Here is a 12,624-nt window from a genome sequence, read left to right on the forward strand (position 1 = left end):
AGACTCGGAAAAGACTAGGTCCTGGGATGTTGTTACAAACTCACTCTGGGTCTGCGACTACCAGGGCTGACTCTACACTCCTCTCCGTCCCCTCTTTCGTTGCCCCTCGTTAAGGTGCATTTTCCTTTGCGGAAGGCAAATGGCATATTCCAGAATTGTAGTATTCTCTAATATTAAATATTAGTTATGCAGAACAGTTACGTTCTGTTCTGTTTTGGGGTGTGTGTTTTTTGTTTGTTTGTTTTTTGCTTTGTTGCAATGGATCCACGAGATCCTTATTTAAGCACCGTTTCAGAGGAAAAGAAAAGATCTCGTTTGTAAAGCAGGACCTCAACTTCTCAAGCCAAACTTGGCGGGCCCCCCCGCCCCCCTCCCTCCACCAAGCTCACACGACACGCGTATTCCTGAGCTCCTACTTGAGGGGTTGATTTGCATCGTGCAGCCCCATTCTGTGCACGGTTCCTCGGAAGTAAGGTCCGCTGAGTTCAACAGGGCTTATTCCCAGGAGGAGTGCCTAGGACTACAGCCGCCCACAGTGAACCAGACCGCTCTTGAGGAGGTGTCACTTGGCTGATGCCTTCTCTCCTGGAAGAAAACCAGCGCGCTCCCCACGCCCCGCTCCCTTGAATCTCTGTCCAGTCTAAAAACGATTTGATTGAGCTGTTCCGGGATTGGGAAGTGTCATTATTTTTGTGTCTTCAAAAATAATGTCATCCTTTCCAGAGAGCAATCTCCCAGAAAAGGCAACCAAATATGTGTCCGACGCAAAGCGCTAAGGTCTAGGAGGGGAGACCCTCTCACCCCTCTAGGGCTTCCCTTCCTGGCCAGCAGCAGTTTGCCTTTACCATGTGGTTTCTTCCACGCCACAGTTCAGGACAGGCGACCAGAAACACTCAGGTCTTCTACCCCGGCCATGGCGGGGCGGGGCGATGAGCAAGTGCAAGTCCCACCTCATCACCTGGGGTACTGAGGGGAGCGCAACCCTTTCCAAATCTCCACACAGTGGACTAGAAAGTGAATAGACGATTGCCGCTGTCTAAAACCAAAAGCCTCGTCTCAATTCCTTGGGCCACCTTGTAGATTGCTCTAATTTAGTTTCAGTCAAACCAACCTCAGTTACATTCTCTCGCAGATAAAATAAACAGGAAATGTCTACACACGCACGCGCTTTCCCTCAATCATTCTTTCTCTTAATTAAACTACTTATTATTATTATTATATTAAAATAATAATAATAATTATTATTATTATTATTATTATCAGCATCAGTATGATCAATGTACAGAGGAAGACGATGAATCCCTTCCTTACATAAAGAGGAAGACGAAAGCTTTCTGCGTGAGATAGCTTTAAATTCTGATTTTATGGAAGTCACTTTTGTGAATCTTTGCAGATCGTAAAGCGATCTGCTTTAAGTTTTTAAAAATGCTAATTTATTTATTCTGAAATATCTTCCCGTAGAAAAGCAATTCCCTGTATCGCTTTAGAAAGGATTCGTTGTTTCGTCAGAGGTGAGTTCCTTTCTCCCACAGGAGTGTTAAATGGATCGCAGAAGACTGAGGAGGAGGAAGGCGCAAGTTGAGTAATGGAACCGAGTGTCGTGACGCTGAGCTCTTGATTTGGGGAGGAGGGCGCCCTTCCGTTGCCTGCTGTCTTCTTGAACGCGGTTTTCACGCTGAAATTCTCCGACGTGCGTAGCAGGGACCAGCGGCTCGCTGTCAACTTCACAACTCATCCAGTTTGGCAAGACAAAGAGGGAGGGGGGCGGGAGGGGAGAGAGGGGGGAATCACAAATACAACCCATTTTGCCCTTTAAAAAAAATGCTTTGAAAGTCAGCGCTTTCTCCTCTCCCGCCCATTTCTTAGCTTTCATATAAGCATCCAAGCGACACTTTGTCAAATCAAAGATGTGAACAACTCGAGGGCCAGGTAGGAAGCTCATATAACCGACTGAAAGTTTTAAGGTATACAAAATAGCATTAACAGTCCCAACAGAGACCCTGGTCCTTCATTCAGCCCCATCCACAACTCTGTTATGCCGCTTTACTTCGACTGAGAGGTCATTAAAGAGCCCCTGGCTTCAAAGGGCTGCATCAAAAAGTGAAAGTTCCGTTTAATTGGTTTAAAGCCAAGTATTTGGCTTAGCCGGGTTATGCCTCAGATCAGATCTCTTAACTTTTAGCAGCCTTGGCCATTTTCACACAATACTAGGAATCGAGTTCAATTTTACTACCTATTGGTAAAACATAGTTCTGTGAATATTATTTTCTATCTTCCCAAATCTCATAAGTTCGTCCCTTTGAATTCAATTGGATTTTTCCCCATTAGTAAGTGTGCTTAGGATTGCAGCACCAGTTACGTATATTGGCCGAATGGGTGAGGTCCAGTCTTGAGTCCAATCCATCAGAAACTCCTCCTGCGCAAGCTCCAATGAATTGCATGGGACCGTGAGCAACTCCCATACATGCCAATAAGGGCTGCGCAGGAGAACTTCCCGTCCGAAACTTTTCAGGTTTGCTGCCTGGAGAGGGGGTTGTCGCCTTTTTTTTCCCTTTTTTTTTTTCGGGACATTCGTGGGTCCCGTTCGCAAGGGCACCACGCAGAAAGCGGTTTGGGCTCTCCCCCATCGCTTTTGGATTGAAAAAGCAAGACCAACTGTCCCCTCCCTGCCTCGGGGTGCCTAAAGGTGAAAGTTAAAATTCCTTGAAGAAACATTAAAAACACTTTGGAGAGAGCAGGAGAGTGAGTGAGAGAGATTGGGGAGGGGAGAGAGATCGCCCTTCTTCTTTGGTGCGCCTTAAGTCCAGGGAATCTTCCCATATCATCCATCCACCTCAGCGCCATCCCCAGCACAGCAGGAAAAACACCCTGACCTTTGGGGCGCAGGAAACTCCATCCACGGTCACTCCTTTCTCTCTCCTTTGTACATTAACTTATGCTAATTCTTTGACATAAATGACTGGGGAAGGCATTTTGAACAGTATTGCATTTGTGGATTGGTGTGGGGTGGAAGCTGAAGGAAACGCAATACCCCTAGAATGTATCTTCTCTATAAAAGATAAAATGACTTGTCAAACCCAACTCAGCCCTCTGTTTAGAAAAGTACAGTGCTGGCTGACAGCCTGGCTACATTTACTGGAGGAAGTCCTATTGAAATGTAGGAGTCCTTTAGCCTAACTCCTGAGTAAGGACTACTGAGTAATTTAGGCAGGATGTCTGCCACAGAGGACATGGTAACAGGGACTGTACAGTTCAGTATGCGGATTTAAAAGTGGGGTGGGATTTTGCTTTTAAGTTGCTACTTTCTCTAATGGTTTGATTTCCCTCTCTGCCATGGCTGCTGCTCTTCCTTCTTCTCGGGCTGCTTTTCAGCCTCTCTGACTTTCAGCTCACACCCATTGCTGCTCCCCAGAAAGCACCACCTCCCCAACTAGAAGGTAAAAACGGGACAGGCTTCCGTGCTTCCCAACCGAGTAATAAATCATCATCATCATCTTTCCAAACACAAGAGCCAAAGCGTGTGCACAGGCAAGTCCGCCTGGGGTATTTTAGATAGAACTCTGTTTCCGAGTAGTGTACTTAGGATAGCATCCTCAAACTGAAAGAGAAAGTGCAAGGCTGCAATCTTGTAAACGCTTACTTGGAAGCAAGTCTCGTTGACTAATCGGCCTACAGGGCTGCAATCCTATAGCTACTTGGGCGTGAGCCCACTGAAGACAATCGCAGATTCTTACGTATGCATAAGACTGACAATTAAGTCCTTCAGTTGCATTTAATCAGCAGTTTCTTTGGGACCCGGAATAAGTGAGTTTGGACCTTCTGTTTCAGCGGCAGCTGTTCCCCAATAGTTCGGTGAGGTGGAATTGCGGCTTTAGACTCTTTCCTGAAGCTAACTGACAGCTCCGTTTGTCGCCCTTTCCCTACAAATCTCTCTCCTTAAACCGAGGAGCCAAATTCACAATTTGGTTAAGACGTCGCAGCCCAGCGAAAGCACACTACAATACTTGGTTTCAGACCTTTGCTTTCCCGCCCCTTCCCAATTGAAATCCACACGTTTTCCCCACTGCATGGGATTTAGAAATGGGGAAAGGTCTGCTTAAATCCAGCTAAACTATATTGAATTTTGACGGATGTGTGCCGCTTTGGGAGACAATATTTATCTGAAAAGAGGAATTTAAAAAAATATATAATAAACAAGCCTCTCTTGGGTTGAGACAAGTCCCCCTGTCAGTCCCACGTTAGTTGTGGGGAAGAGGGAATCTTCAATATAAAAATATTCATGTCTTCAGTCACTGAATTATCTCGAGGCAATGCAGGAAATGATCCAGCTGAGAGTTCTTCTGAGCAATCCCCAATGAAATGAATGGGAATTCTTGCACAATCCCCATTTATTTCAGTGGGGTTTGTGCAAGATAATTTCCCACTGGATTATGCCCTAAATTCTCCTAGTTTAAATTTAATTATTGGAGAGGATGAACTGCATAAGATTTGCTCGCTTACCACTCACATAGGATCCCTCCTTTTTTATCCAATATTATCTCCAGCATTTGGTATACCTCACCAAGGAACCAGTAGGTATAATAAAACGCGGTGCTTGTCATGAGAAAGAAGTAGGGAGCAGTTTAAAATGGCTCCTGGGCTTCCTAATTTGATTCAAAGTTTTGCTGGTTTTATTTTATTATTTTTTAAATTAGGAATGCTGTGTTGTCTGACCTGCATGAGAAAATCCTTAGGTTGTAATACAACTTTATATTAGGATAATTATGATGATGATGATTATAAAGCTGAATCAATGCTTAACCTTTTTTCTCTTCATCTAGTCACTTTCAACCCACCCCACACTTAGGTGCATTTATAACGGAGTCCAGAAGGTAATGTCAAAATAAAAGTAAAACTTTTTTAATACATCAAATATACGGAATTTTAATCTTTTAAAGCGATACATTGTCTGTTATTTTTAAATACATGACGTCATCCTGGTTTCTGCCCTTTTACAGGGTGGACTTAAAAATTAAAAAATAGTTAAGTGTTCCTTTTAAAGAACAAAAATAAGGCAAATGGAGGTTTTTGGAATAGAGTTGTGGTTGGGTTTTCCTTTCTTCCAGAATACATACAAAAATTACCAATTATTTTGTTGTTGGTAAACATCTTAAAATATAATTGCAATTTGAAATCAGAACTCACAAATTGCTAGTTAAGTGGTGCTGCTTTTTTCCCTGTTGTTTTTAAGAGACATGCATGAAGTTTTCCCCCCACCCCCAATGAGACATTAAATAAGAACGTACAATACAATCATAGCCATTTTAAAGTAACATTAAAGAGAAGACCTCTATTTTTCTTTTCTTTTTATTTATTTATATTCTACAACGGGTGTTTCCACTTTAATCTTTTTTTTCCTTTAAGCCTATTGAGCTGAAGTTAAGTAATGCACTTTTATTGATTCATTGTCCCGCTTGAAGCTAACATAAATAAATACAGTGCCCATGGATCCAGTCCTCAAGATGAACACTATCTTTATATATATATATTTATAAAAAAGTCAAATTTCAATTTTCTTTTCTGGATTTTTTTTTTTTAGAAAGTTTTGAAGGGTTGCTTTGTGTTCTTTTCCCCCAGACGGGTTGCTTGAAATTTATCTCCCCCACCCCCTTTGACCGCAAAAATTAAAAAAAAAAAAGTCAGAAGATCCCAACCAAAAAAAAAAAACAAAACCCAAACAAAACTCACTGGTATCCCAAAGCGGACGCTGTTGTCAGTCTCTGCCCATAGAGTGCGTATGGGGAGTAATAGGGTCCCGTGGCAGCAGGGACAGGCACTGGGGCTCCTGGGGTGGGCAAGGGGCTCTTGGAATAAGGGTGGTAGCGACTGCTCAGTCCCAAGGCGTGGTGCGGACTGCGCAAAGCCAGCGTGCCGGGGCTGCCCGGGGCCCCCGTGGTCGGGATGTGCATGTGGCAAGCCATAGCCGCTGCCGCCGCGCTGGCTAAGGAAGTGGAGCTGGGGTAGCTGGAGAGCAGTTTGTCAGTCCCCGGGAAGGCCGTGTGAGTCCGCAAGTGGCTGAGCAGCTCCTCCGAGGTGGCAAAGCGCTTGTCGCACGGTCCGTTGGCCGACACCCAGTTGCAGATGTGGGGCTGAGGGTCGTTGGGGAGCATGAAGCCGTAAGGATACAAGGGGTGGCCGGCGAGCGAGGGCGGGGTGGCGCCGCTCAGCGAGGAGTGGACCGTGTGCAGCGGGTGCGTCGGGTAGACCAGAGGGTAGCCGGACTTGAGCGCCTGGTCGTGGGCGCAGGAGGCGCTGGCGGCGCCGGCCAGGTGACTGGCGCAATGGTAGCTCAGGCAATAGGGGTCGCGGCACAGGCTGGCCGTCATGACCGAGGGTGGCGAGGCGCCCGCCAGGGGACTCGAGCCGGCCGCCTTGCTGCAGCCCAAGCTGCCCGCCAGCTGCGCGCCCACCAAGCTGCCCGACTTGGTGGGGTCGAGCGCCACGCCGTGCGGCAGAAATTGCGGCGGGTAGCCTGCGTAGGCGCCGGCCAGCGTCCCCGGGTAGCTCATGCCGGCCGGCGGCAGCGGAAACACCGTCTGCCCGGGCTTGTAGGGCGACACCGGCGCCACCAAGCCGGAGCTCAGCACCGAAGCGGCGGCCGCGGCCGATGACGTGACCGTGATACTGCCGCTGCAGGACGAGTCCGAGGAGGCGGACGAGGACGACGAGGACGACGACGAGCCCGCCAGGAGGCCCTTGGCGCTCTCGTGGGCCTGGCTCAGCTCCGCCGTAATCCCGCCACAGCCCGCGCCCAGCCGGCCGTGGCCCCCCGACGACTCCGAGCCCCCTTTGCCGCAGCCGTCCGAGGCCTCCTTCTTGTCCGCGTCGCCGCCTTTGCCGTCACCTCCGCCACCGGGCAGCAAGCCGGGTGAGCAGGCCGAGGCGCTGGAGGTGGGGCTGCCTGTCCTTGGCGTGAACGGCTGGCAGGTGGCGCTCGGCACCCGGAAGCCCGACTTCTCGCTGCTGCCTCCGCCGCCGCCGCCGCCGCCAGAGCCTCCCCCCGAGGCGTTCGCGGCACCAACTGAGCCTCCTACTCCCGCCGACGGCTCTTTCTTGTCCGCGCCGGGCTTGGAGTAAGGCTTGAAACTCGACTTGTCCTCCACGCCGATGTCGCTGAGCTTCAGGGGCCCCGATTTGGACCCCTCCTTATCGCCGCCGTTCGACGTGACAGACGAGAGCTTGGACGAGGGCGACGGGTCGGGCTTGCCGATCTGGGAGCAAGTCTGCGCTAAGAGGGCCAACGGGCTCTTCTTCGCATCTAACTGCAGAAATCCAGGAAGAGGGGTTCGAAACAAAAGAAAAGTACAAACGCAAACCTTTAGTACAAAGGCCTTCCCAGAAGATGGAGAGTCAAAACAAAACAAAAGAGTCCCAAAGCAAGACAGAAACCCGGGGCAACTATTTGGAGAGTCAATCGGTACTGACTACTGAAGCTCAGGCACCAAGTTTTCTCTTTTTTTTACCCAATAATTTGCAGATAACGTATTAAATTATGCACTTGTAAAACATCAAAAGTCTTGGGCGTCGTATACGAGATTTGCTTTAAAGCACCGCTGGTCATGCGCAAATGTTGGGCATGATCAGCGGTGCGGGCCCCCCCACACACACACACACATACCGCCAGCCCTTCTCCGCCACCGCAACCCTCCCAGTCCTTGTTACGAAGTTAAGCCTTTTCGCCCCAGACTTTCTCTCCCCTTATCCCCAATCACGCGCCCAGTTGAGTGGATCCTTCACTGACACAATATATAAACAGCTTCCAATTCAGTGGAGCCAAGACCTTTGGGTGAAATCTTTGGGAAATCCCATTACATTCTCTCTCCGCTCCCTCCCCTACTGCCGTCGCCGCCCCACTGCAGTACACCTAAAGATCGCCCCAAAGATCTTATCTGTTTAACAAGCAATTCCCCACCCAACCCACAATAGTCATGCCAGTATTTTTAAACACGAATACGCACGCACACACAAAGATCAGAGTGATCCTTTCAAAGCAACGCGTTCGAGCTAGTTGACTGCTGACTAGATCCAGATTACAAACTCTTTTGCTCAAATAATACACATGAAATAAAGGGTGGGACGGGGGGGAGGGTGCGTCTGCGTATTAAACTGCAGATTCCACTGGAGAAAAGTGGAGCCCCATAAAGGACCCTTTAGAAGCAAAGCCACGGAGACTGCGACCTGGAAAAAAGCCCCATTGAAATCAATCGGACATACTCCGGAGTAAAGAGAATTCTTAGTTACTTAAACTTGCATATCTACGAGGATTCAGGTAGTTGTCCCAACGCAAGTAAAGGGGCGGCGGGTAGGCTGGCTGGAAATCAGCGAGCGCCTTACAAAGGATTTCCGTGCGTCAAGAGGATTGCCCAACCAGGAGGATATTCTTATTCTTATTCCTCTCTCTCACGCACACACCCCAAGACTGCAGTGCTCTTACCTCGATGGGGCTGACGGGAGTGGAAGGCAAAGGCTGAAGGTATTCGGGGTGCAAAATGTGTCCAGTCCGTGCCGTGAGCATTTTCAAGACTTTGATGGGGAGGCGGTTCGCCTGGCGTAAAGGGTCCGAGGGTGGGACAGAGTGGAAGAAAGGCTTGGTGCTGCTGCTGCTCGTAGGATTCCCAGAGTGTCCGCTTTGCCAGGCAAGATCAGAGCTGCTGCTGCTGTTGTTGCTGCTGCTGCTGCTGCTGCTTCCAAGATCTCTCGCACCTCCTCCTCCTGCTCCTCCACCTCCTCCTCCTCCTCCGTGCTGACTACTTCTTACGGCAGAAAGCAAGGGGGATGTAATCATGACCCAAAGCCTCGCATGAAAACTGGCGGGGTGGGGGAGCGCCAGGCGCGCTGATCAGGAGCCGAAACAGGGCGTCAGCTTTCAACGTTCCCTTTTAAAGGGGGGGGGCGGGTGTTACACATATATGTACACTAAAAAATAGAAAAGAGGGGAGACTCCTCCAGGATTAAAAGTGTCCCTGTGGGAGACAGATTTTGGCTAAAGAGACAGAAATCAATAATACAAAATAGAAATAATCCTCGTGGTCTTTTTTGTTTGTTTGTTTTGTTAGATGGGGAGGGGTGGGGGAACTTGGATTTGTTTTCCCCGTCCCAATCCTAATCCTTTCCCTGGCTGCCTGGCTCGCTCTGGGCTCTCTCTCGGCTGCCTCCTTTTCTCCGCCTCCTCGTTCAGCTGTGATGCGAGCCGCTGCCCATCCAGCCTCAGATCTGGCAAAGAAACTCTCTTCAAAAGCAGCTGAATTAGTCGGAGATTAAAGCCTTTGCCGCCTTCCAATCAAATGGGACCCCGAGGTGATTGGAGGGTCAAGGGGATGTGACGTCACCTTCCCTCTTCAGGGGCTTTTCCACCACCACCCAGTGTTTTTTTTAATAGTCTCTCTTTCTTCCTTCCTTTCCTTTGCTTTCCCCTCCTCTTGTTGTTGCTCCTAAGGTCAGGATGGATGAGTTTGCGTTAATTTTGTGTTTAACGTTAGCCACTCGGCATTAAATTTTTCTCTTCTAATATTTTCTCCATTTCATCCTAGGTTTGTTTCTTTTTATACTGGTACATTTTAAAGATCTTTAGAAAAAGAAAAAATGAGGTAAAGTTTCAAGGATATTTGCACTTTCTATGCACGCAACGATAGAATCGCTGCAGTGCGCTACCTTCGACGCAACCTATAAAAGCAAACATGCTAAAGATAGAAAATAAAAATAATTAGGATCCCCTCCGCCTTCCTAATAATGACGATGCGGTTTTCACTGTATGCGGTTTATTCAATACAGCGAATGATTCTTTGGATCTCTTCCTCCTCCCCAAATCCTCCCCATCGCATAACATTTTCGTACTTTTCTGGAGCGCGAAACTAAAGAACTACGAGGATCCTTCCTTTCTGAAGTCGAGTCAAAAACCCTCCAATCGGGCCTACAGTGACACTTGGAGGCTCTGAGCGGAGATTGGGAGAGGCGGGTGTCACATGTTCGCAGCACTCCTCCCTTTCTCAGCCCTTCTCTTCCGCCATCTACCCCCGTCGCCGCTTTTTTGGGGGGGGGCACACTCTCTCTCTCTGTCTCATCAGTTGTCAATGCTCCCCAACCGCAATCAATCAGTTATTTGTCAGCCCCTGTCAATCCTCCCTTGATTTATGTCAGGTTTTGTTGCTGATTACAAGCCTAGTGCGACTTGAAGGAAGAAAGAGAGAGAAGGAGAGGGGAGCAAGGAGACAGACAGACAGACGACTTCCCTTGAAAAAGAGCCTTTCAATTTAAAGAGTAAATCGCTCTCCGAGTAAATGCAATTTGTATGCCAGCAAAACAAGGAGCGGTTCCTGCTCTTCTTAGCCGAAGCACCGCAGAGAACTCTTTGGGGAGCGTACTGGGTGACCGGGTCGTTTTTCCAAGGCGATCCCCTCCTTACTTAGAGTGTCATCCTCTACATTTTCCTACTGGGAGTAATTCTCATTGGACTCAATGGCACTTACTTCCGAGTAGACATACATGAGATCGGCAATTTTTCAAATCCTGTAGTAGGGCGTGAATCCTATTGGAGTCAGTGCCAAATTTTTATCCAAGGAAACATGCATCAGATCGGGTTTTCAGACTACCACCTTAAATAACGTATATTGAAGTAAGTCCTATTGAACTCAGCGGGACTTACTTATGAGTAAATAATGCTCAGAAAACGTCATCACGCGGGAAAGGTTATGGCTGCAGTCTTAAGCACAGTTGGGAGTAAGCTCTATGGAATTCAGAAGGACTTACTTCCGAGTAAACATGATAACTTAGGGTTATTTGATTACCGGGTGAAATGAGAAGATGGTTTTGGTTGACCCTGGTAGCAGAAATGAGGCGGAGAGCTACGAGTTGGTGCCGGATTTATTGGCGGGAGGCGGTGGACGGGGACAGAAGGCAGGCGCATTATTGAAATTTTATCGCCAATCCGTCTCTCAATCGGCTGGCATGGCGGAATGTTTAAAATGAGATTAAGACTGACATCTTGAGCAACCCTCGGAATGCCAGTACTGGCAGAGGTAGTAGGAAGGAAGGAAGGAAGAGGAGGAGGAGGAAAAACCGTGGGGCGGGAGTAGGAGAGCGATCTGGGGTCAAAACCCTGTCTAGGGCGAGTCACAGCATCCTTCGAAATATTTGTTCACAATCACTGTGGATTTCTTATTTCCTCATCCTAACCTGCATGTCCCCCTCCCTCCCAACCCTGTCACCTGCTTATCTGCTATGAGCGCGCGCGCTGGCCTACAAATATTATTTTTTAGATTTAAATAAACGATCCAGGAACACGATCCAGCGGAAAGTGTTCCTGCCACAAGGCCCTTTTTGAAATGAATGACAACTTTCATTCATTTCAAAAGGGGGCTTAGAGTAAGGGCCCTTCCCGCTGGACAGCAAGATCTTCCCAAACAGCCTGATCCGTAGGCAAATGTATTAATGAGTAAGCCCCATTGAATATAATAGGGCTTACTTTCGAGTAAGCATGCATAGGGCTGTGATAGGTAGAGGGCAGTTATGTGCTTGGAGCAAGCTAGCCTGTTCTTTGTGGCGTTTTAATTCTCGACTTGCTTGAAGCACAGATGAGGACAGAAGATTTTCCCACTTTTGCTCCATTGTTGTAGACTCCGAATCAGAGTCTCCGCATCACACATTTTTCCTAGCTCCTTTCCAGATTGCATTAATTTGATTACACACACACACAGGCGCGTGCACTGAATGTCTGTACTTTAATATATTTTTAAAGCTCCGTTGCTTTTCCTTCTAAAACTTCATCTGACGCGGTTATTTGAGAGGATAGTGTGTGCCCGCGCGTCTCTCTCTCTCTCTCTCTCTCTCTCTCTCTCTCTCTCTCTGTGTGTGTGTGTGTGTGTGTGTGTGTGTGTGTGTGTGTGTGTGTGTGAGAGAGAGAGAGAGAGAGAGAGAGAGAGAGAGAGAGAGAGAGATTTTTTCTTCACAGGCCCCAAATAAAAGGAATGAAAGAAATGTGTCTCTCCTTTTGTTTCCGGATCTGACAGGGTGGCCCTCCACACACTACAACTTTACAAAAAGGTCAGTGGGAGATATAAAACACGTTTGACAAGTGAAGAACAAGGCAGGGGGGCTTCCAGAGGTCGCGGCCAATTCCTGAACTGGAATACTCTTAGAACCAGAGGCCGTCTGGGAAGCCCCCTTTACTCCTCTGGAGACTAACAACAAAGGCGCTACCTCCCAAAAGCAACATTGGCCTGTTTTCAACACATAGATCTAGAATCTTGACCTTCAGTCCCCTAATATTGTTTGGGGCAGTTTAGGTTCAAATTTCTCACTCCTGTGGCATGTTTCTTGGGCGTATCTCCTCAAGATCGCCAGTGAGTCTACATTTCGAAAGCTAAAAACAGGGATGGGTGTGTGTCAGGTAAGAAAGGAAACTTTCTTTCTCTTAGATACTTCGATCCTGATACCCGTTATTAATCGTGTGTGTGAAATTTCAGGTGTTTCATCATTTGTTTCATCACAACAATCCATTATTAGAGTTGCACACTTCCTGAGATGGTTCAAAGTTGGTCACATACATTATTTCAGTCACCCTTTATACAATCATGACATACGTCTCCA

The 12,624-nt window shown here is 47.9% G+C and overlaps 1 protein-coding gene across 1 annotated transcript; it reads right to left on the reverse strand.

The window, feature by feature from the left end:
• Nucleotides 1-4,872: 4,872 nt before the first annotated feature.
• ZNF503 (zinc finger protein 503) lies at nucleotides 4,873-9,573 on the reverse strand. The gene is made up of 2 exons (XM_053312937.1): nucleotides 8,474-9,573; nucleotides 4,873-7,301 (listed from the first exon to the last, which is right to left on the reverse strand). The coding sequence occupies exons 1-2, from the start codon at nucleotides 8,822-8,824 to the stop codon at nucleotides 5,724-5,726; spliced, it is 1,929 nt and encodes a 642-aa protein (XP_053168912.1). The 5' UTR covers nucleotides 8,825-9,573; the 3' UTR covers nucleotides 4,873-5,723.
• Nucleotides 9,574-12,624: the final 3,051 nt, after the last annotated feature.

The sequence above is a fragment of the Hemicordylus capensis genome, chromosome 3 (assembly GCF_027244095.1).
Source record: "Hemicordylus capensis ecotype Gifberg chromosome 3, rHemCap1.1.pri, whole genome shotgun sequence".
Taxonomy (NCBI): domain Eukaryota; kingdom Metazoa; phylum Chordata; class Lepidosauria; order Squamata; family Cordylidae; genus Hemicordylus; species Hemicordylus capensis.

Excerpts from the sequence above, each read along its gene's own strand:
- ZNF503 (XM_053312937.1), bottom strand. The coding sequence starts at position 8,824 with ATGATTACATCCCCCTTGCTTTCTGCCGTAAGAAGTAGTCAGCACGGA. Across the intron at positions 7,302-8,473 it reads CTCCCGTCAGCCCCATCGAG|TTAGATGCGAAGAAGAGCCC; the intron begins GTAAGAGCACTG and ends GGATTTCTGCAG.